This window comes from Pelmatolapia mariae, linkage group LG15, assembly GCF_036321145.2.
Source record: "Pelmatolapia mariae isolate MD_Pm_ZW linkage group LG15, Pm_UMD_F_2, whole genome shotgun sequence".
In the NCBI taxonomy this organism is placed as follows: domain Eukaryota; kingdom Metazoa; phylum Chordata; class Actinopteri; order Cichliformes; family Cichlidae; genus Pelmatolapia; species Pelmatolapia mariae.
This window is the reverse complement of record NC_086240.1, coordinates 33,669,848-33,693,959: the sequence shown is the minus strand read 5'-3', so window position 1 is coordinate 33,693,959 and position 24,112 is coordinate 33,669,848. Positions and strand designations below refer to the sequence as shown.

The 24,112-nt window shown below is 41.9% G+C and overlaps 1 protein-coding gene across 2 annotated transcripts in view; it reads left to right on the top strand.

Annotated features, from left to right (window-relative positions):
* large1 (LARGE xylosyl- and glucuronyltransferase 1) overlaps window positions 1-22,223 on the top strand; it is a 55,321-nt gene extending 33,098 nt beyond the window's left edge. Inside the window, exons 9-16 of one of the 2 annotated variants that reach the window (XM_063494567.1) lie at window positions 2,541-2,666; window positions 5,040-5,195; window positions 9,103-9,210; window positions 10,911-11,074; window positions 13,515-13,793; window positions 13,887-14,033; window positions 14,772-14,967; window positions 17,621-22,223. In XM_063494567.1, the coding sequence (XP_063350637.1) occupies window positions 2,541-2,666; window positions 5,040-5,195; window positions 9,103-9,210; window positions 10,911-11,074; window positions 13,515-13,793; window positions 13,887-14,033; window positions 14,772-14,967; window positions 17,621-17,818 (1,374 nt within the window). In that variant the 3' untranslated portion in view covers window positions 17,819-22,223. The remainder of the gene's footprint in view (window positions 1-2,540; window positions 2,667-5,039; window positions 5,196-9,102; window positions 9,211-10,910; window positions 11,075-13,514; window positions 13,794-13,886; window positions 14,034-14,771; window positions 14,968-17,620) is intronic. The other variant, XM_063494568.1, reaches the window with a different exon arrangement.
* The last annotated feature ends 1,889 nt before the right edge of the window (window positions 22,224-24,112 follow it).

Genomic DNA, 24,112 nt, shown 5'->3' with positions numbered 1-24,112 from the left:
TGGGGTCAGAGGTTGGGTTTTTCCCCCTTTGGAAATGGTTCTGAAGGTCAGTGATCCACTATTACTGTTTTTCCCCCAAAAACCCCACCAAAAAATTCACTGGCCACAGCAAAGAGCAGGGACCTGGGAGAGAAAAGTCCCAGCATTTTTTTTTTTAATTGGCTGACATCGCAGTTGAAACACTGGAACCTGAACACGTAATGGTAAAGGTTCCCTGCAAAAGTCTAAATCAGGCATTAGTCTTAAGCTGCGCATACACTGTGCGATTTTTTTCAGTGGCGTTATTCAGCTCCTGCTCAAACTGTACGATTGAGTTGCAGGGGTTAGAAGTTCGTAGGTCACGATGCAGGGTCTCACACTATACGGCCTGATCTGATGCGACCTGAGTGCTCACACTGTGCGTCCATAACATGAAGCTTATAACACAAAATCTCCCTCTCTGTCTTTCACTCACACAGACACACGCACACACACACCACCATCAACTTTGCTAAATTGCTAATGAAAAACATTGATCAGGCAGCTGTGATTGAGCAGCAATGTCCATCCAACTCTTTTCACGGTTGTTGTGGTCGTGATAATTTTGTGAGGCCACATCGAAAAGACTCAGATGAGCTTGCCAAAGTTCTATAAGTTGTGCCTCCATCACACGCTGCACTGCCGTGTTGCTCCATCTTTTCACTTTCATTTCTGTGTTTGCGCGTGCGCAGTGTTGACACCCTCACGACGGTCGACAGGATTTCAAATAGGTTTGATTTTCTTACGACCAAACGATTGATGATCGGGAGCTGGTCGTGAGGTGTTAATCGCTTCTCGTTACCCCACGTATACTACACGATGCACAACACATGATTAAGGCGAAACTCAGGCCGATCCCCAAAACGGTCGCACGACTGAAAAATCGGCTCAAAATGGGCCAAAAATCGCACAGTGTATGCCCAGCTTTACATTGTATCTCAAAACATATAGTTTTAACCTTCAAGGGTCATCCATTTTCTCACACTTATCTGGGTCCAGCTTACAGAGGCAGCTGTCTATTTATAGACGTCCTCCCTCAACTTGTCAGTGACCAGCTTCACTCTTCGCTCAGTGAATAGGACGAAATAAACTTCTCCACTTGGGGCAGCGAATCCTCCCTTAGTTGCATGCAGCCCTTTGCCATCTGAGAACAATAGTGTCAGATTTAGAGGTGGCAATTCTCATTTCTTTTGCTTTAACACTTGGTTGCAAATCACCCAGTGGGAGCTGGAGGTCACTGCCTATAAAGTCACTTGCCTCACCTAAAAATGTTGGTCATAAAATTTAGGAACAGAATTGATAACAAAGGGTCCGACTTACTGCTGGATCGAGAGCTTTCACTACAGTTGTACAGGGACCTAATGGCCCATACCAATGAGCTCCTGCCACACCTGAGTTTTTGCTTCAGCTACTGCCGGATCCATTCTCCTCTTGGCTTGTCAGTAACTGTCAGCTGACTCCAGACACCTACAAGCTAAATAAAATTTATAAGACTCTTTCTCCACCTCTGAAATTTTAATGTTTGGATCTTCCGCAAAACTAAATATACTAAAGAACTGGAGTCCTGCCTTGTGCCTGTGCCAGGATGATAGAACTGTTCATGTATATGTTAGTGGTCTACACAGTTTTCACAGTCCACTTGGGCATACCTATGTGCCAGTGGTCACAAAGACATGTTATCATACTCTTTGAGTTGTTCCACATCAACAGTCACAGGGCAAACACTGAGAGCTTCGTGAAGTTATCCTTTTTCCATTTACTTATTCAGAGCTTGTCTAGATGAGAGGTATGGTTATGAGAGTTAAATTAAACCTTCATTAAGTAAATTCCCGCAAGGTAGGCAGTTTGGAAAAGGAGCAGGCTCCTTTCAGCTTTCCATCTGCCTTCTGCTATATGACTTCCTTCCATGGACTGTCAGCCCGCTTTATTGTAGTATTCATTACATGGTTAAAGAGTTTTTATGTTTCCCATTAGGAAGCTAAAGCTGCCACTTAGGCTTTTGCTTTGTGAGTCTTCAAAAATCTCAAAGTTAAAGAAAAGTCTGTCAGATGTAACCAGACTTCATTTCCTCAAAGCAATTTGAAGTTTTTCGCTTTGTGAGAATGATTGTACGTATAAATGGACTGTATAAGGATGAACATCTGGATACATACAGCACACTTAACAAGATGGTGGCTGAGTCAGAACTATGAAACTGGGCCCAGACCAGTAAGATTCCAGAATATCTTTTTCACTTGCTTTTTATTAAACATAAAACCACGAGGCAGGTAGTAATCCCTCCCAGCTCTCCGGTTGGTGATGATGATAAAATGATTCATGTTTGTAAAAAATCTAAATCGATCAATTAAACACAGAAAAATACTCACAAAGCAGATTCCAACTTAGGTCTTTAAGTAAGCATTTGTACCACATTTAAAACATTCAGGAAGACACATCTCTTTCACCAGATTAAAGAATGGACAACCTAAATATGTGTTTTTTTGTGTGGGGATATCATATCTTATATGATTTTGTGTCTGCAGGATATCTTTAACGCTGTGATCAAACAAAACCCGTTCCTGGTTCATCAGCTGCCTTGCTTCTGGAACGTCCAGCTGTCTGACCACACCCGTTCCGAAAAGTGCTACAAAGATGTGTCCGACCTAAAGGTGAGATCTTGATAAGCCCATTATATATTTATCGAGACACATATGAACGTGCTCGGAGGTGTTCCCCACTTTCTATCCTTTATTTTACTTTCCATTTTTCAAATAACTAGACATTTCAAACCCTGCATATGAGTACTATTAAAAAATGAGATCAAAACAAACTCTAATGTTAGTTGTTAGTGCCATTAACCATGCTCTTTAGAGTCACTGCTCCTCTAAACTCCAAAATAACACCAGCATGCAGCTATAGACTATGTGCACTTTAGCATATGCTACTTCCGGTGGGGAAACGCCTGTAAGGTGCTTTGTTTCCGGTGTGATATTCGCACCTTGTTTACGGTCGGGTTTTCCAAAAAAAGGTCAACCAAATGGATGAATCAAGCGGCGATTTACATTTCTCAAGATGTCTTGAGCATTTACCGAATATATCCGTAGATGATGTTCATCGACTTGTCGATATTTTTCCCCCTCGCCTCAGGGCAAAATAGAAAAAGGATTTTCCATTTTTCCATTTTCCCAGTTTTCTCTGTCATTTAAACACTCTCAGAGTTCAAACCTTCGTAAAAAAAAAAAAAAAGTCCAGTATTATAGAATGAAACCAAAGATCAAAACCTGTTTTCAGTCTCAAACATTTATTTGAAAAATAAACATACAGTATATTTGTTTTCCTATAAATAATAATGATGGATTTTAGAACTAATGAATTTAACTGTAAGCTTAATTGCTTCATTTATGCTTAATGCACCTTATAATCCGGTGCGCTGTATGGTCCCAGAAGTCCAACGTTTTTTGTGCCATGGTTATCTTCTTCTGCCTTTCGGGTGCTACCGCAGGTGCCTATGACGGTGCAAAACGTTTCGTCGACATTATTTTTGTTGAGGAGAAAACTTACAAACATACAGTACAGCACTTCAGAGTCACACTGCTAGCGATTGATGTAGCGATTCTGTACTGTACAGGAGAGACGGCACGGAGGAGATCGACAATGGTCTGCAGCCGATCAGGACGCAGAACACACTGCGCTTTAAAAAAAAAAAAAAAAGCATGCAAAATTGCACTAAAAATATCCGCGAAACAGCGAGGCTGCGAAAGGTGAACCGCGTTATAGCGAGGGACCACTGTAATTGTGAAGATAAGTCACAATATACCCTTCATAAATACTAATATATAGAAACCCTTACCAGCAATCATTCATGTATTTTTTATATCCTGTGGCTTTTTTTCACGGTTTGTTGACATGCTGTGTAGCACTTGACCAGCTGATATCGACATAATGGGGAAACATCTGGCTTTGACTATTGTTCACCTGTAGTTTCAATACTGGACATTTGCCTGTTTAAATCATAAGAACTGCCACTATACAAAGATGTGCTTCTAAATGTGGACGATGTGTCTTCTGATTTTGTAATACAGTTCTGCTTGTGTTGAGTGATGTAAACAACCAATCGATCTACACGCTTCAAACGTCAAAATTGATCATTTTATTTTTAATGACACGGCAATGGTGAGTGTTCCCACCTTCTGCTCTTTGTAACTTAATGTAATCTTTCCGTTTTCATATTTTGGACATGATTTTGGAGTCCACCTTCGCAGTAGCGATTGACCGCAAAATAAAGCTACCGGAAATGTACAACCCTAAATCCGGTCTTAAAACAGGAAATTAGCATTTTCTCGTGCACAGGGTCTATTACTGTTCTTACCACACTGGTCTGTGTAGGTTTTTAGTCATCCAAGTAAAAGTATACTATAATAGAAAATAACTGGACGTATTTAACTTTCCACACTAGCACAGTGCTTTTGAGACCGTTAAACAAAGACATTAAGAAACACTGCTGAATCAGTTTTAGGAAAAGCTCTTGATCTTACCAATCAAAAGTGAAGCCACGCCGTAAATAGCCTCATACATGTTTTGGCAGTTTTGTGGATTCTTTCATGTGGTTTCTTCTATAATGTATCTTCTGGCATTGGATAATGCTACATGTGCTCCTCGCACGGTTGGCAGTTCATTCTATGTCCACAAAGTTTTCTTGGCCAAAACACTGAGTGGCTGAAAGTGACAAACGAGCATCTTGAATGGCACTGCTGAAACGTATTTATATCAATCTGCAAAAAAAGTGCGGTTGGTGAAATGGCACCTTTGTCTAAAGCACTGAGTGAAGTAATTTCACATCTTAGGAAACGGTATAATGAGGCTTTTCTTCACTGCTCTCTCATTATAGCCAAATAACGGACAAGTGTTAACAACAAGTAGTAACTTTGTTCTGAACTCTTGGCAAAGCGCAGTGTAAATGTTTTGGTTTATTGCTCTGATTCTTTAGAACCTGATGATACCAGAAGCTTCTTCACCACTCTCTCTGTGGTTCTCCTCAACAGGTGATCCACTGGAACTCTCCAAAGAAGTTGCGAGTAAAGAACAAGCATGTGGAATTCTTCCGGAATCTCTATCTTACCTTTCTGGAGTACGATGGCAACCTTCTGCGACGAGAGCTGTTCGGCTGTCCCAGTGAGGCTGACCACAACAGTGAGAATGTATGTGGAACTTTTGTGCTTCTGTTTCTGTTGTCAGTGTAGTGAGATGGTGCTTAACCACTGTGGGATTCAAACTGCCATCATCCATTTAGTTAGAAACAAGTTACATTTGTAGCGAACAAAGAGTAAATTTCTTATAAATTGAAACATAAGTCAGGAATTCTCTTAACTCTTGACTTAGTATTGACAACATACATGAGAGTTTCTACATCTCCTGATGTAACTGCTATGCCTAGTACATTAAATTAATACCTGACATGGTAGGTTCAGGGTATGCTGGCTAGTCAGACATTAGCATTAGCGTTGAGGCTACTTTGCTCAAATTTCTGTAGTGGATGCACATGGACATTTTGCATCACCTACACTCATGATGCCTTTACTGCTTCTGAGGTGTGCACCAGGTTTTATGAATTCCTATCCTTAGCTCGTTAACAGGAGGAAACATCTAGCAGAAGCAGGCTCAGGAAGGGATAGTCATCTTTTGAGGGTGAGGGAAGGAAGGAAGGAAGGAAGGAAGGAAGAAACCTATATTCATATGTATTGTACTTCCTAAAGTTTTTATTGACATGACTCATATTACTTTTATTCTTTACGTGTTTCCAGTCAAGTTGGCTACTGACACAGTATTCAAATGTTTTGTTGGGGGGGTGGTCTGAATAACTTCAGACCTGCTTTGTATAATTAACACACAAACACTGAAAAGAAAATCTAAAACTAAGTGATCTGATCTGAGGATTGTCATGAACCAGGAATTGGACTCAAACGCAAACTCACTTAAGCAAAACGTGAATTCAAAATACAGTTTTATTGCTGGGAACAGAGGGAGCGATACAAAACTAAACCGGGAAAATCTAAGAATATGAACTCATGGGGAAACACAGGGAGAGACGCGCAGCCATGAGGGAGGACGCGACAGAGGACTGAGGGAGATGCTGACCTAAATACACAGAGGGATAACAAGGAAGTGAGAACACACAAGGAACACAGCTGACACGAATAAGCATAGCCAGACAGGGGCGACTGGACTGAACAGAATAAACATGAAAAAGCAGGACCTTCACAATAAAACAGGAAACATGATGTGGGAGTAGAGGAGAGGCAGATGAGGGAGCGAGGGAGAGCGCAGGCACGACACGCTGGGGAAACATGGAAAACATAACAGAATCAAACATGAAGGGAACCACGGCACAAGAACTCACACCACAATATAAACACAGACACAGAGGGAGACACAGAGGGCAGAGACACAAGGGGGGAATCCAATAAACTAAACAACCTAGGAACCGTGGAATAAATAATGAACTAACAAAATACAAAAACACAAGAAAAACTAGGAACACTGGGTCAAAATGACCCAGGACCATGACAATGATTCTGTGTTAAAAGACATTACCTGTGCTTGTAGCATATCTATGCAATTTTTATTTTAGCCAGAGTAGCTCAAGTAAGCACAGTGTTACATATTTGACATTGTAAACATAGCCTGGAGTAACAGAGGATAAACTTCAGTGTTCATTAATGAGTTTTTGTGCTTTTGGAGCCATTACTAATCAGTAGAATAGGAGAATGAACAGAGGTGTGTCTTGCCATAACAGTCCCACAGCAGGCACCCTGCTGCCCTCTACTGTCAACAGTGAGAAACATTTACTTAAACAAAACTCCAACCAGGTGAAACTTGTATCCCCGGCACACAAACAGTGTGAAATATACTATAGAATCTCAGCATAGATAGTGCTTGTTTAATGGGTGAATGAGGCATGTTGTATAAAGTGCTCAGTGCTAAGGCAGAGTAGGAAAGTATAGCATAAGCACCAGTCTATCTACCATGCCAGACACAAAAGCAGCTGTTTACATGTCGAAAATAATGCTAATGATCAAAGTCAGTGGCTCAGACTGACACAAAAGTGCCACTGACCTTCACAGTCGGCAATTAGCAGACAACAGGTATGTTCTTGTTAGAATCATAACATGCAGAAACTTTTTAGCACATGTGAAATTGCATTCGTTTAGGTTAAGGACAAAATGACTCGCAAGCAATAAAATAGCAAGAATAAATTAATTGTGCAGACCTATGATGATGCAATAGTTATATATATATATATATATAGGAGTGGGCACTTCAGCACTCAACAAGACTCTCTGATTTGGAAGTATTTTTTTATTTTTGCAGGTTTATTTGCATTAACACCCCCCCAAAGTCACCAAAAAGAAGAGCTTTACTAACAGATAGGCGCATACCCAGACCTGTGACTGTTATAGAATTCCAACAGCAGAACAGTGAACGCTGTTTAGGAGAATTGTGTGGATAGGAAAAAATGCCTGGATAAGATCCAGACTGAGCTGAGATCTTCATTCATGCAAGCATCTTCATTTTTACAGGTTCTACAGTTTTTCTATGCTGACACCAGAGTTTAATTTTATGTATGTCCTCGAAAAGCAATATGTAAAAATGGCCATGATCACCCAGTCAAACACACAGTTTTAGAGAGAGTGGGTTGACTGAGAGAGAAAGAATACCAGTCGTGCAGGTACAGGAGACATTTATCAAAAGTGGTCACCTTATTCCGTCCGACTTCCTCCAGAGAATAATGGACTGTATTCTCTGGAGGAAGTTTGTCACATAATTTCCCAGTGTCACACTTGAAGGAGCGATCAAAATTAGGATGAAGTCACTGTACAGTCTCTTTGAGTTGCACACAGGAAATACTCTGTTTCTGCTCGAGTTAATTGAGAACAACCTTCAGGATGCCTTATCTAAAAGAGTGTCACTGCTAAAATTTGAAAAGCCTCTGTTTGATTCAGCAGAAGTGATTATAAAGTGGAAAAGAATTAAGACCTTCACATGCAACACCATGGGACAGCAGAGGTTAAATGCTCTTGCCATGCTGTCAGTTGAAAGCAAATTAATTCATGGATTGGTGGAGATCGTGAAACCTTTCTTTCCAAGGAATCCACTTGAGTTTAGAATGCTTTTATTTTCACTGGAACAGAGTTTAAACAAAATTACAATTTCTTTTACAATTACAACTTTTACTATCACAATAGGATTGCTCCATTCACTGGTTGAGGGCTCAGTAACCCCCAAATCCAATATCAGAACTACCTACTTCTCCAAAACTGGCAGCAATTTTTGCTGAATCCTGTACATTCTCTACCATATTGGTGTACTCTCTTTCAGGCAGATGTCAGGCTCCACAAGGTTTGTCGCCCCTGGTTTCTTCTTAAAAATAACTCGGCAGGAATAATGGCATGCAACTCCTCCTGCTGAGTTACAGAGAGATGGGAGAGGTCAAGAGAGGCAGAGTTAAACCCAACAGGCATAAATTCCTCATTGATATCATCCTCCTCAGCCACAGTTTGCACAACAACTGCTGCTGGATTGGATTATTCTGGGTTTTCCATTTTCATTCCTTCCATTCCTTTAGCTCAGGGGTGGGCAACTCCAGGCCTCAAGGGCCGGTGTCCTGCAGGTTTTAGATGTTTCCTTGATCCAACACAGCTGCTTTAAATGGCTAAATTACCTCCTCAACATGTGTTGTAGTTCTCCAGAGGCCTGCTAATGAACTAATTATTTGATTCAGGTGTGTTGACCCAGGGTGATATCTAAAACCTGCAGGATACCGGCCCTCGAGGCCTGGAGTTGCCCACCCCTGCTTTAGCTGATTGATGTGAAATGTTTGTTTTGGATTTCTTCTCTCTGGCATCTGGATCTCATAGGTTGTTGAACTGCTTTCTTAGCACAGCACTTGCCATTTAGCCAACAATTTGTTTTCAGCAGTAGGAAGTAGTAAGAGTACCTGCTGTCCTTGGCTGAACGAGCTCTCCCTTGCAGCCCTGTTGTAACAGTACTCTGCATATGCCTCTTCACCAATTTGGTGTTTTGCTCCATTTTCTCTCTCATCTGAAGAACGCAGTCCAACACGATCGTCACCTCTTTCTTCGGCCTCACCCAGGATTCCTGCAGAACATCCAATGGTCCTCTCACCTGCCTGCTATAAAGGAGCAGGTGAAAAAGGTGAAAAGCCGGTTGATGCTTGAGGCACTTCCCTATAAGCGAACAGCCAATCAGGAAGCCACATGTCCCAATCTTTAGCATTAGCTGAGATTAAATTTGTCAACATTGCTTTCGGAGTTCGATTGTATCTCTCCACCAAGCCATCTGTTTGGGGGTCCAAATACTGCTAATACCTTAAAGCTTATACACCTGCCTCAGGGTATGTGAAAGAAACTCAAAACCATCATCCGTCAAAATCTCAGATGGAGTATCCACCTGGGAATAAAAACCTGCAAGAGAGCATAAGCTATCTGTTTAGCTGTAATTTCCCCAGGGGAAATGCTTCTGGATATCTGGTAATGTAGGCACAAACCACTAATATATAGCGATTACCTGCCTGGGTTCACTCTAGCGGCCACACTATATCCATTGCAATGTGACTGAATGGAACATCAATAACAGGTAAAGGCTTTAAAGGAAATTTTGGGACATTTTTATCACCAGCCAGCTGACAGATTGAGCAAGATTGGCAAAACTCCTCAACATCTCTGTTCATACTTAGCCAATAGAACCTCCTGGCAATTCGGTCCCCTGTCTTCTTAGTTCCCAGATGCCCCACCCACGGAATAATATGCCCCAATCTTAAAACTTGCTCCCGTTGCTGCTGTGGGAACACCAACCTTAGTCTGTCATCCCTGTTTGCTTTGCAGTACAACACTTGTCCTTTGACAAGTGTTGTACTGCAAAGCTGGATGGCATTACCTTGGCCTCCAGTAACACTGAAAGGAAACTTTGTATCGTTTTTGATCAGGATATGTCCTTCACTGCACATACAAATATGTGGGACTGCTTTCTTTCATTTGTGCAAGATCTCTAAAATCATGTGACACTGACACACTAGTTTACTCATTTATTAATTTTAGACTGAATTATTGTAATTTGTTATTATAAGTTGTCTTAAAAACTCCCTTCAGTTAATCCAAAATGCTGCAGCAAGAGTACTGACAGTGTATAGACAGAGACAGCATAGCTCTCCTATATTGGCATCTCTTCATTGGCTCCCTGTCTTGAGTAATCAGGCCTCACAGTACCGTGTCACCCTCCCTGAGCCTGGTCATGCCAGGTTTTTCTTTCCCACTCTCATCATATGATTGTTGGGGTTTTCTCTTTATTATTGTAGGGTCTTTACCTTACAATTGAAAGCGCTTTGTTATTGTGATTTAGCACAGTATAAATAAAATTTAATTGAATTAACCAACCCTGATAGGACTCCTCCTTCAGCTTGATTGCTCCTTTCACCCCTCTCCACCATATGGTTCAGGGATTACCACTCCCATAGATACCAAACACCTTGCAGCCACAGTCCCTTGCAAGATCTTGCCTCGTAGGGTGAGGATGGTTAAGAGTGAGGTGGTGGATGAGCCCAGAACTACATAGGAGGAGCTTGTTAATCATCTGAAAGCAGCTGAATGCAGCTCACAGTCACCAAGACTACCATTGGTAACACAAAATCCCTCCTGAGATGTGTGCAAACTACGAGAAATGTTTTACCAGCAAAAAGGGTGACCCCATCAAGTACTGAGACATGTTTTGCTTGGTGATCAAATACTTATTTCACTCAGTGACATGCATGTTTTGTCTAGTTTTGTTTTTTGTTTTTTTGTTGAGATTCTGTCTCTCTGGTCTATAAACTTATTCTTCCTATCTTTCTCTATCTGCAGCTCCAGAAGACACTGTCAGAGCTGGATGAAGATGATCCGTGCTACGAGTTTCGTCGAGAGCGATTCACTGTCCATCGAACACACCTCTACTTCCTGCACTATGAGTATAAACCCAGCTCTGACAACACAGATGTCACTCTCGTCGCCCAACTCTCTATGGACAGGTGCTGGTTTACACCCACACTTACAGAGGCTACACAGGTGTGTTTAGTTCAAAGTGGGCAGAACAATGAAGTGGAAGGCTTCCAGAGGTTTTAGGACATTGAAAATGTTAAGAAAAAACATATTAGAGCTGCTCCTGGTTAAAAACAAACAAACACAATAAACAGCTGTGTTGGCGAATCTGTTGACTGATGAAGATCGAAGGAACAAACCTCTTAGGCATGACATTGGGGGAGAAATATATTTACATATCTCCTGTTATAGAGCTCAACAATGGTTTGCCTCTGCTGCAGTAAGGCTGAAGCTTGAGCTTAAGAAACTAGGTCCCTTTAGGCTTTTGGGACAACTCTAGTTGAATTCAGATATGTACTGGAGCCTGGCTGCAATCATTTACCAATGTCTTCCTCACAGGCTAATGGTTTATATATATAGTCCTGCACTACCAAAGAATACTAGGATACTTAAAAAGCAGAAGCAAACGTCCTTCCAATAACAGCTCTTTTTCAGTTTGCAGCTTTTGTGATACTGCCAAATACCCAAACCTACCTGAAATGTTTAAAGGTTAGCCATTCATAGACCAGGGAAAAGTATTTAACAGTCAGTAAAAATTACTACCCCCAGAACTTCTGAAGCTTCTAGGTTAATAATTTTGGAGTCTAAATGTGTTCTTGATTAACATCGGAAAGTGGGATCAGTTCATCTATTTTCTATTTTCCTCTTATTCAGCAATAATCTGGATCAAGGCGATATAGTGGCATTAAAAAGGTTGATTTTCACATCATGATGGGGAATGCTTGCTAAAATGCTTGCTAAAATTGACTGCTAGCAAAGTAGACAATACATCAACATAGTAAAGTGAAATGAACAATCAACAACTGACTGTATAACATACATGTAGTGAATGAAGCATTAAAATTCTTTACTTACTTACTAACAAAATCAAAAACCAGTCTGTGAACCCCTGGCAACATCTGGTCACTAGAGGAAAATGAATATTTCCTGATGGCTGCTGAGTGGTTGCTGGAGGTTGCTCCCTGTGGTTGGGTGAAATTGGCTGCAAAGACGATGCTGCACTGAAAACATCCTTGTGATTGCTTTGGCCGCTAGTAAATTGCCATAGTTCGTTATAGTTTGCATGGAAAATGGCAGTTTGTATTATTTTAGGGACTTGAAGGGTATTGAAGCAACTGTTGTTTTGATTTGGCGCTTTGTTAATAAAATTGAATCGAATTGTCTGCCGACACTTAAAATAATGGATTACATTTATATAGCGCTTTTCGAGACCATCAAAGCGCTTTACAATTCCCTATTCATTCACTCTCACATTCACACACTGGCGGAGGCAAGCTACAGTTGTAGCCACAGCTGCCCAGCTGACAGAAGCGAGGCTGCCATATCGCGCCATCGGCCCCTCTGGCCAACACCAGTAGGCGGTAGGTGAAGTGTCTTGCCCAAGGACACAACGACCAAGACAGACAGAGCAGGGGATCGAACCGGTAACTTTCCGGTTACAAGATGAGCTTCCCAACCCCCTGAAACATGGTCACCCCGATAAAAGCTAACCACCGAATGGTAGCGTAACTTGGAAAAGTGCAAGTCAAACCAAAAATTTGCCTTCAGCTTTAACTAACAGAAACTAACACATTTCAAAAAGTTCATCTTTTACTTTAAAGGGGAATGATCTCCATTTCTGGTGTGCAATGCAGTTTTAAAGGTTTCACTACTGCTTAGACTCTGAGACCAGTCAGTGTTTTCCATACTATCTATGGGCAACCACGGAAATCTGTTTGTAACCAAAGCAAATACAAGGAGGTTTTTGGTTGAGTGCTCTATACACCTTTGCAATCAATTTCACTTTGCTACAGCAAGCAGCCTCTTGCAACTATTCACCAGCTAGTCAGGAAATACACATTTTTTCCTAATTACCCTAATTACCACTGACAGCCTCTAGGCCTGCCTCACTTGGGCTTCACCAATCAATTTCACAGTGAGTACCTGCAACTTCCAGCCACCACTCTCAACTACTCAGTCACTGTGGTTGCCAGTGACAGAAATATGTGGTTTATAAAAAAGACTTCTTAATTATTTTATTGACTTTTCATGTTTTTATTCTAACATCAATTGAGAATAATCATTGTGAACAAAACAGAACAAGAACTGCCCACAGCTAGCAAGCAGACTTCCCTTTTAACATTTCAAATATTGCAATCCAGTAGCTGTATTTCATTGCAAGATCTCCTGCTGTTTTCTCTAATATGAAAGAACAGCAGATGTTTTGTCATTGGCTGACAAAACTAATACTCCAGTGGCGATGCGTGTGTGTGTGTGTATGTATATATATATATATATATATATATATATATATATATATATATATATATATCCTCTATATGTAATAAGTTATTTGGTGATGTCATTTATGCCTGTGATCTGGTCTTGTAGGCTCCAGATGTTGGAGGCCATCTGTAAGCACTGGGAAGGCCCCATCAGCCTCGCCCTGTACTTGTCAGATGCTGAAGCCCAGCAGTTCCTTCGCTATGCTCAGGGCTCTGAGGTGCTGATGAGTCGTGGGAATGTCGGTTACCACATTGTCTACAAGGAGGGTCAGTTCTACCCAGTCAACTTGCTACGAAATGTGGCCATGCGACACGTCAACACACCCTACATGTTCCTATCAGACATTGACTTCTTGCCTATGTACAGCCTCTATGAGTATCTCAGGTAAGTTGATCAAGTAAAAACCAAAGGACAGCTCTAAATGTTGATCTCATTCCTCATTGACACTGTGAACAATCACTTACCGTCTATGTGCAGGAAGTCTGTGGTGCAGCTGGACATGGCCAACACCAAGAAAGCTCTAGTGGTTCCCGCCTTTGAGACACTTCGGTATCGACTGTCATACCCGAAATCTAAAGCCGAGCTGCTGTCTCAGCTGGACATGGGCACACTCTTCACCTTCAGGTTAGACATGTTTGTCCCTGTCTGTCGTAGAAGGTATGTGAACCAGAAAAAAATAGTAGATTTGCAGATACGTTCTGTCAGTGAACTTAGAGGACGAGAGCAGTGTGAACACCACTACTCTGAAGGGAAGGCGGACCAGGGGTGCTCAGTACAGACATAAGACATGAGTGGCACTAACAGAAAGCTGCAATGAGGCACAGATGGCATCCAGTAAAACCAGCGTGAATCAAACCTTCTGCTTTACATCTGGAACAGAAGGATAAGAAGCTGGTTTCACAAAATAGTGGTATTAATAATTTTGACATAAATTAATGAAAATGTAATTTCATCTCACAGACATGGAGATAATTATATGCGTATGTTTAGTGTGAGTACAGATGCAACACTATACTGGTAAAAACTCTACATGGCTTCTCCTGTGTGCAGTTTCTATGGGTGCCCAAGGCTCTTTGAGTCATATTCACTTTGCTTCACCCACCTTGAGTTTGCAGCCTGTCATACGTCTTTTATCTTATGGTCTTATGGCACTCACATATATGGAGATAACTGTACTGCCATCAAAAATGATTTGGTCTGAATAGTGGGGTAAAAACTCTATTAAAAAAAAGACTCAGGTTTCACATCTACGCTAGAGAAAGAGCTTTTTGCATCCCTGTGTCCAAAGTACCACCTAATTTTTTAGGAACTGTAGAGTGCATTTCTGCTCTGGTAAACTACTTTCCTTTTTTCTCCTTACAGATATCATGTGTGGACTAAAGGCCATGCACCAACTAACTTTGCCAAATGGCGGACAGCCACCACTCCCTACAGAGTGCAGTGGGAGGCTGACTTTGAGCCCTATGTTATGGTGAGGAGGGACAGTCCTGAGTATGACCGCCGCTTTGTGGGCTTTGGCTGGAACAAGGTGGCTCACATTATGGAGCTGGATGCACAGGTAACTCAGTGCTCCCACTGTCAACCTCAGTTACTCCCAAAATTGTAACTTTGTGTAAAATGTAAATACAAACAGAATCCAGTGATTTGAAAATCTCTTTAAGTCATATAATAACATATCGGTTGTTTAAACTCACAACTGGACGAACATACAGTAGGCTTATTAGCAACAGGTCAGTAACATGAGTGGATATAAAAAGAGTGTTTCTCAGAAGCAAATACAGGAAGAAAAATGTATCTACAAATTTTGCAACTAGCTTAATTCAGTTCAGTTTCATTTATGTAGCGCCAAATCACAGCAACGGTCACCTCAAGGCTCTCTATACTGTAAGATAAAGATCCTACAATAACACAGTAATGTTCCTAAACTGTGAAGACTGAACATCTCATTGTCTACACTACATGGCATCATCAACAGACTGAGAGAATCTGAAAAAGTCTTTGTGTGCAAGGGACAAGGCCAAAAATAAGTAATGGATGGCTGTGATGTTCAGGGCTCGGGCAGCGCTGCAGAACAGGCGTGAGTCTGTGATGAAATCAGTGAACAGACTCAGCAACACTTCACAAATCACCGTGTGTGAACACAGCTCAGTGTGCCGTCCGTACGTGCAGGTTAAAGCTCCATCATGCAGATAAGAAGCATCTGTAACATTGATCCACAAACACTGCTGTCTCCAATGGACCAAAGCTCAAAGTGGAAAACTGATATTAGGTCAGAGAAATCGGAAAAAAAATGTTTTTTGGAAAACATGAACGCTGCGTCCTCTGGACTAAAGAGGACAGGGATGATCTGGATGCTTATCGGTGCTCAGTTCAAATGCCTGTATCTTTGATACTACTGGGGGCATCAGAGCCTATGGAACTGGCAGCTGACACATCTGGAAAGGCTCCATCAGTGCTGAAAGGTATATACAGGTTTTAGAGCAACTTAAAAACAGCAGGTGTCTTTATCATAGTTTAGCAGGACGATGCTAAACTGCATATTGCATCTATTCCAGCAGCACGGCTTCATAGCAGAAGAGTCCACACCATTCGCCAGCTTAGAACATCTGGAGCCTCAGGACTGTTGAGCAGCTAGAATCCTCTATCAGATAAGACCAGGACAACATTCCTCTGAGAAAAGTCAGCAGTTGCTCTCCTCAGCAGTTAAAAGAATCGTTCAAACCACAACCATGTTCAGACTGGTGTTTTGGACCTCAAGCAAAGTTAAAAGCATAGCTGATCAGCACAACTCATCACCAACTGGTGGCAAGTTAAGTCAAGTTGTGGGGGAAGACGCTGGATAGGCCTCATACTCAAGCTTATATTCTGAGGATACGCTGAACAGTCAGCTGACAGGTGACTCTGGCAGTAGCTGAAGCAAAAACCTGGGTTTGGTGATGCTATGGAACAAGACTTTTAACTGACGTCAAGGCAAACTGACAAACTGTCAAGTGACTCAGAATAGAGAAGCATCTTCCAGCTCACCTGTATGTGGTGAGGATAGAGAGCTGCTGACTTTATATAAGGATATCGTTAGGTGGTGAATGTGGTGTGGCTGTGGACTGAGGGGTAGAGCTGATTGTCTACCATGTGGAAGGTTGGGGGTTCACTCCCTCAAGTCCTCAACTTCCTCAAGTCTGCATATCAAAGCAAGATACTGAAGCCCACGTTGTTCCCATCAGAGTGCGAGAGTGTGAAACAATGTTAGATGCTAAGATATTGGAAAAAGCACCTCAAGCATTCCGAGTAGTAAAAAAATTTATCAATTTATTAACTGACTTATTAGGAGTGTTTCTTTGAGCCCACTGACATCCTTTCCTTTGAGGAGGCAAATTGTGGGGAAAAGGGATGACTGGTCTATCCCTGGGCATGAGGTCAAGGAGGTAGTTAAACAAGGAAATTTTTCAGTAGTTGGGGAGAGGGCGGTCTGGGCATCTGTGCTGAGACAACTGTCTCTGTAACCCAGACAAGCAGCAGTCGATGGATGGAAAACGTTTAAATTTCTCATTTAAGTTTGTTTTATAATGTGATACAGAATATTTTCAAATGATGAAATCCTTTTCCACTATATTCCACTTTTTTAATGTTAAGATAACTTAAGATAATTTTGATTTCCACTGTGTAATTTAACCACATTTATTTTTGTATTTTGAGGATTTCAGGATAAAAAAAGCTCAAAAGCTCAGTCGGTCAAATGATTGGACAGGTTGTATGGCTTTACAGTGACAAGTTCTGTTCTCTTTTAGCTGAAGAAGAAATCAGTATGCAACTCATTATGACTGGATTTTAATTTTAAGAGGTCGTAGGTCAGGTTTGACTGAAGTGCTTAATAATAGTCTTAGAGGACTTTATGCGAACAGCCTTTTTTGGAGCATAAAAATGCAACTTCTAAAAGTCATAGAAACTATATTGTGTTTATAAAATTTTTACTGTCACTATATCTAATGTCTGTGTGTGTCCTGTGACAGGTGTTGCTCATTGTTGAAAATATGAGAATAGTAATGATGTTAACTGCGCACTTCGGTTCAGTTCGACTGAGAATTTTAGCTTCTTATGCATGACCAAGAGGAATGTGGCACATGCAGTTACATGTTACCAGATCAGATGTACTCAGGTATGAACGGTGATTCCTGAGGAATTCAGACTGAAAGTTTGTTCTTTTCTCTCCACAGGAGTATGAATTTGTGGTTCTGCCCAATGCTTTCATGATCCATATGCCTCACGCACCCAGCTTTGACATCACCAAGTTCCGCTCCAATAAGCAGTACCGGGTCTGCCTGAAGACTCTGAAGGAGGAGTTCCAACAGAACATGTCGCGGCGGTACGGTTTTGCCGCCCTTAAGTACATGACGGCTGAAAACAACAGCTAGCCACCACTGCGGACCCTCATAGCCCCAACTTTGAACTACTGACATGCTCCACAGGCTGCACGAGGGGAGCATAGTGTGAACGGAAGCCTGTGTGGGTCCTGGGGATACTTTGAGACTTAAGTCCCTCAGAACATTGGACACTGAGTGTGACAATGCAAGGGCTCTTTTGTTCCAACTTTGTCATCAGTTGTGGATAAAGGAGAAAATCTGTGAAGTGTTTCTTTCTCCCAGGATGTTAAAGCTATGAATGATCGCACAAGGGACTGCTGGGGCTGGGCCCCAGGTGTGTGGGCCTCAAGCTTCAGTTATGGAATGTGATAGACAGCAAACAAAAATATTGCCTTGCCATATTTCTAAGACCAATGACAGTGTTATGGCTATGTGTAACATTATGTGTGTGGGTGTGTGTTTGTATGTGTGTGTGAAGGTAGATACGTGTGTGTGTGTGTGTGTGTGTGTGTGTGTGTGTGTGTGTGTGTGTGTGTGTGTGTGTGTGTGTGTGTGTGTGTGTGTTCTGCCAGGACAGTGCTTAGCAGGGTGTAGAGCATTGTGGACTTAATAAGCTTTCCAAAACTATGAAGTAACAGGAAGCTGCAGTATGACTGACAGCACAGCCCCGGCTCCAATGCAACCAATCTGCAGGCAGCAGGACAAAGAGGTCAACATGTTGACAGAGAGTTAAAAAAGCTTATTGTGACGAGTGAGACAAACTCAGATACTGAGGGTAGCAGCCATCTGACCATCTGCTGCTGCTGAATTTGTTTCATGGCTGATACAGATCAGAGTAAATCTTCCTACTCGTATGACAAATAAGCTAAAAGTGTAATAATGGCTGGAGGCCATCCGCTTGGTTAATATTCAGGGGATCTCCACATCAGCCCTGTAGTGTGTCTTCTGTTTTGGTACGACTACAGAATGTGACAGCAGATGGAAGCATTGTCGCTTAGTTAACTGCCTCCCATAACAGAGTGCAGCAACAAGGCCCAACAGCTCTGTCACCTGGCTTGCCTCCACGCATCTGACGGGAGGAAGCCGGGACAGGCTTACTATGACCTACATGCCATCCGATTGGCTGAGCAAAGTCATGTGGTTGAAGCCATGTATTTGTGATGCGTTCAATGGCAGGAAATAAGTGCAGGAAATTACTAAATGCTAGTAAAACAGATTTTACTCTGGGTTACATCAGCATTATCTATGAGGGTTAAATGGTTGATGGGAGGATGGGAAATCTGTAAAAATCTACCAGTTCCAGTTAGGAGAGTCCCAAGCACTTTCTTCCTCACACTCGTTCTTTCTCCCTCTGGCCTCTAGTTTGACAGCAGTTCAATTCAGTTTTTTTTTATATAGCGCGAAATCACAATAATAGGTGCCTCAAGGTGCTTTAATGTAAGGTAAAGACCCTACAATGATACTATAGCAGCCAAATGAGCCAATAACACAGTGCCAGTGTGCGCTCTCTTGTTTGTGAGGTGTCACACCATCAGTTGGTGTATCGTCAACTTATTATTGGTCTGGTATGAATGTTGTGCCACTAATTTCATGTTATCTGGAGAGGCTGTGGACAGACTGGCAGCCATAGAGTCCTGATAACAAGTCACTGCTGCGCATTAATGTCCTGTATGATATTATAAAGAAAAACTAAAGTTAGATACGGGTCTAAAGACATAAGGAACACAAATCACTGCAGGAATAATTTTGTAATCAATACAGTGAAAGTGAAACTGAACGTTTTGACATGGATATTATGGAATACTTGAAAAAATATTGAAAAAAAAATGATAATATGATGATACTGGTCTTGGTCAAATAGTGCAAAAAATATTCTCCTGTCTTTTCCAATTCACATGACTTCAGTGGAAAACATCATGAGGTCAGGTGAGGAAAGAAGTAGTGAAGCAGAACCCCGGTATTTAACCTAGATTTGGTTTGTCACCTTTAAAATGGTCCTGAAAGTTGCTGACCCACTAATCATCATGTGATTTGCCCCAGGAGTCACAGTGTGAAACGGCTGTGTAAAGGTCCGATCGCTTCTCCTGTGCACTGCACACATTGCTGTAGTCAAATTATTTAATCTTGGCAATACAGCAATACCTAATAAGGTAGCCACCCCAGGTATCATCCTGGGGTGGCTGTAGCTCAGGAGGAAGAGCAGGTCATCTACTGATCGCAAGGTTAATGGTTTGATCCCTGGCTCCAAGTTGCAAGGTCTCTCAAGCATCCATCAGTGTGTGAATTTTAGCTAGGAAGCACTGAAAGGAAAGTGCTTCTGTGAATGTGGCGTGTTGTATAAAGTGCTCCAGGAGAGTAGAAAAGTGCTATATAAGAATCAGTCCATTTACCTTTTTTTATTAATTTTTATTGAGTCTGCTTTACAAAGCGTTTCACACAGGGATGAACTTCATGCAAAGGTAATTTCAAGAAGAGTTCATTTATGGATATAACAAATTGTTCAAAATATATATATCTTTGACTAGGATGTAGATGATGATCTGTGTTGCTTGTCAGTCCACTTATAGGACACCATCACTGCTTTCCTGTCATAGGAAATAAAGGCAGCACTGAACCACGTTTCCTGAATTCACCCTGATATAATTATGGCTCAAATTCTTCTGTGCAGCTTCACTCAGCTAGGAAAAGAAAATCTGATTATCTGAGCACAGCTGCTGCCCTTGTGTTTCCTGGTGCCTGCTGTAGTTCAGTCATGAGTGTGGTGGTAAAGCAACCTGTTACCTAAGCAACCAAAATTTAATAAAACTAACACATGTATTTTAATCCACATCAGTCCTTCTTCCTGCAAGTTAGGCGTGTAAAAATTGTTAACTGAAGGTGCAGTCAGCTGCAGTTATGGATTCACTCTTCCACTTTGAGCAGCTGGAGGCACAGCGGCCTCTGTCAGGTCCCAGCCAGGATCAGAGTGAACGCGTCATTAGGCAGCAACTTGTCACTCAGTCCTAGTCTCCAAAAAACTCCCTGGACTCTAGCAGAGACACACAAACTTGATACTGATGTGAAACTAGAGGCCTCTCTCTCACACACATCACAGTGATCTCTCACCCTGTACAGGAAGCTGCACAAGGTCTTGGTGCAGGTTAGTGTGTATGAGTGTGAAGAAGCTATCTAAGTGACTGTTGTATGATATTTGGTCTTCAGCTGTGTGAAGTGTAATCTGTTAGCCTTGCAGGGCTGAGCGGGGCTGCAGTGTGTGAGTAGGACAGTGCTGATTGATGCTGCTACCTGAATAAAAGCAAAGAGTCAAAGCGTGCCGTTTCATCATTCCTGCTTCTGTGAACGCCAGTTTAACCTCATGTACACAATAACTAAGAACACAGCTGTCACTACAGTATAGGGGAAATAGCCCATTCTGTTTTCAGTAGTCTGAGGGACGTCTTTTTGGTTTGTGGCGACATTTCAGCTCGGATCAAGGAGCCTCTTCATTTCTAACAACTGATGGAGACTCCCATTTAACCCAGACTTGGTTTGTGACCTTGGAGATGGTCCTGAAGGTCACTAACCCAATAATCATCATGTGATTTGTCCGAAGCCGAGGTGTAAAACAGCTATGTAAGGGTCCAAGCACTCCAAAGTGCACCGCACAGCTTAGACTACATTTTCATTCATTCTTGCTCGCCACTGCTGCCAGGATATCTGATACACTGGATATGTCTTCGCTGTGTGTTGAAATCACCTCCCCAGGCACCCTTGTCAGACAAGCATTGGGTTTACTGCGACCCTCTCCTCCACAGTAAAGAGAAGAACTATTTAGCACCTTTTTATAGTGTTAACAAAATGCTTTGATCCATCCTTCCATTTTCTTCAGTTTACCCGGGTCGCGGGGGCAGCAGCCTACACAAAGACGCCCAGACCTCCCACTCCCTAGCCAGCTTCTCCAGCTTATAAATAAAATCTCTCCAGTGTGTCCTGGGTCTGCACTGCACTACCCAGAACACCTCACCCAGGAGGCATTATTGTCAGATGCCTGAACCACCTCAACTGGCTCCTTTCAATGTGGAGGAGTAGCAGCTCTACTCTGAGCCCCTCCCAGATGGCCACGAGTGATTCTCGTCTTTTCTGCACTGGAGTGGACTGTGAACCACTCCAGTGCGAGCTGGAGGCCACCATCCTGATAAAGCCAACAGAATCACATCATCTACGAAAAGCAGAGAGGAGACTCTGAGACACAGCTTTTCGGTTTGGCTTTTAACCCAGTACAGAAATGTTCATTTTATTCGGATTTTGTTGTCTTTCTGATGTTGGTGTTCTATATTGTATTTTTATTTTTAGCATTTATATTTTTTCTTATTTATGATCAGCACTTTGGTCAGTGCTAGCTGTTGTTGAAGTACTTAATAAATAAAGTTGTCTTGGCTTGGCTTCACCCAAGTGGAAGCCCTCTGCCACTTGGCTACGCCTTGGCTATTATTTACAAAATAAATAATAACTCCTCTCTACCCAAGGTTTAAATACCTGCTCAGATATGTCAACACCCATAATGATTCTGGGGCCTAACAAAGTTTCATTATTAATTCCCTGCCTCTGAATTCAAAAATACCTCTAACAACACTCTGAAACTCTGCAAGTCTCCACTTTAAATGGTGCCCATCTCCCTGATGTCACCCATAAGACTTGACCTGTGACTCTCTCACTCTGGCAGTAGGGTGAGGCCCCCACCTCACATTAGTTATAAGACACTCGTGGCTTAGTGAATGTAACCTTCACATACTAAAAGCAAAAATAAAAATTCTGGTAGAAATGTTGCTGCCACCAACATAACCTTAAGTCAGCCATTCCCTCAGTTGAAACTGACACCTTTGCCAAGCCCGACCTAACGACCTAGCCAAAATGTTCAGTAAGGATCTAGCTCTCTCTCTTCCTTATGGTGCAGATGATTGTTCAACAGACAGAACATGAAGCCATGGATTGTACATTACTGACTCATTAGTACAAGGAATTATCTGCCCTTCATTATCTCCTATGCACAGGTTTTTTTCTTTGTAGAGAGGAAAGACAAGTCCCTTTGGCCCTGTATGAACTTCCGTGGTTTAAGATAACGACAAAGAATAAATGCTCTCTACCCTTGCTTACCTCTATTTTTGAGTTGCTCCAGGAGTGCGACTGTTATTACCAAGTTGAATCTCAGTAATGCTTACATTTGGTGAGAATAAAGGATTGGGGATGAGTGGAAGACAGCGATTAATACACATCTGGGTCACTTTGAGTACTTGGTAATGTCTTTTGGTTTAACAAATGCTCCTGCAGAAATTTCAGACCCTCAAACGATCATTAACAACTTTGTCAATCTTCATGATATTCTCATCTTTTCCAAGACTTTCTTGGTTTCATTGTGGAAAGAGGTCATTTAAAGTCAGACACAGTAAAGGTTCCATCAGGGTGGAGTAACGGAGGAAGCTAGTAAGAAGAGTCAGGCAAGCAAGCCATGCTGCTCGGCCATGCTCGCCTCTCTCTACTAACCCACAGAGGACGCCTTGCAGTGGGTGAGTGTCTTTACTGTGGCACAAAAGGTCATTTTGTGGCTACTTCTCTGGTGCGGCCAAAAGGCTGTGCCAGCCAATAAATATTCAGGATATTGGCAGTCTTCTCCCTACCGAGTACGTTAATACCTGCTAAGATATGTCATCCCCGTAATCATTCTCTCCAATACATTTTGGTAGACTCTGAGGCCATAAAGTTTCATTAATTACTATCGCCTAACTTCACTATCACTTATAGACCTGGTTATCAAAATGTCAAGATAGTTTTCAACGTCTGACTGCTCCCCTGATTAGGAAACTACCCTTCCACCAACCTGCGTAAGTCTTACGTAAGTAAGTATTCATAGCCTTTGTTGAAGCCCCTTTGGCAGTTTCTCAATTCTTCTTTGCAGAACCTCTCGAGCTCAGTCAGGTTGAATGGGGAGTGTTGGTGTACAGCATTTTTCAGATCTCTCTAGAGATGTTTAATCAGGTTCAAGTCTGGGCCACTCAAGGACAAACATTGTGTTGACCCAGAGGAGTGTTTAGCTGTGTCTCTGAGGTATTTCTATATTCAGTGCTGGTGACCTACATTGATCCATTCTTTCATGTTGTTTACACCAAATTCCACAATCCAAATCAGAGCTCGACTGGGACAAAAAAAATCAGACCTGGCATTTTTGGTCTGAGTGGCCACCAAGATTGGTCAAAACAGTGCAGATGGTTCAGTTAAATATGTGCACATATGCGTGAAATTCCTTAAAGCAATAATAGTCACATAATCACAATATTATCTGTTTAAAAGATAATATACTGGGAAAAAATG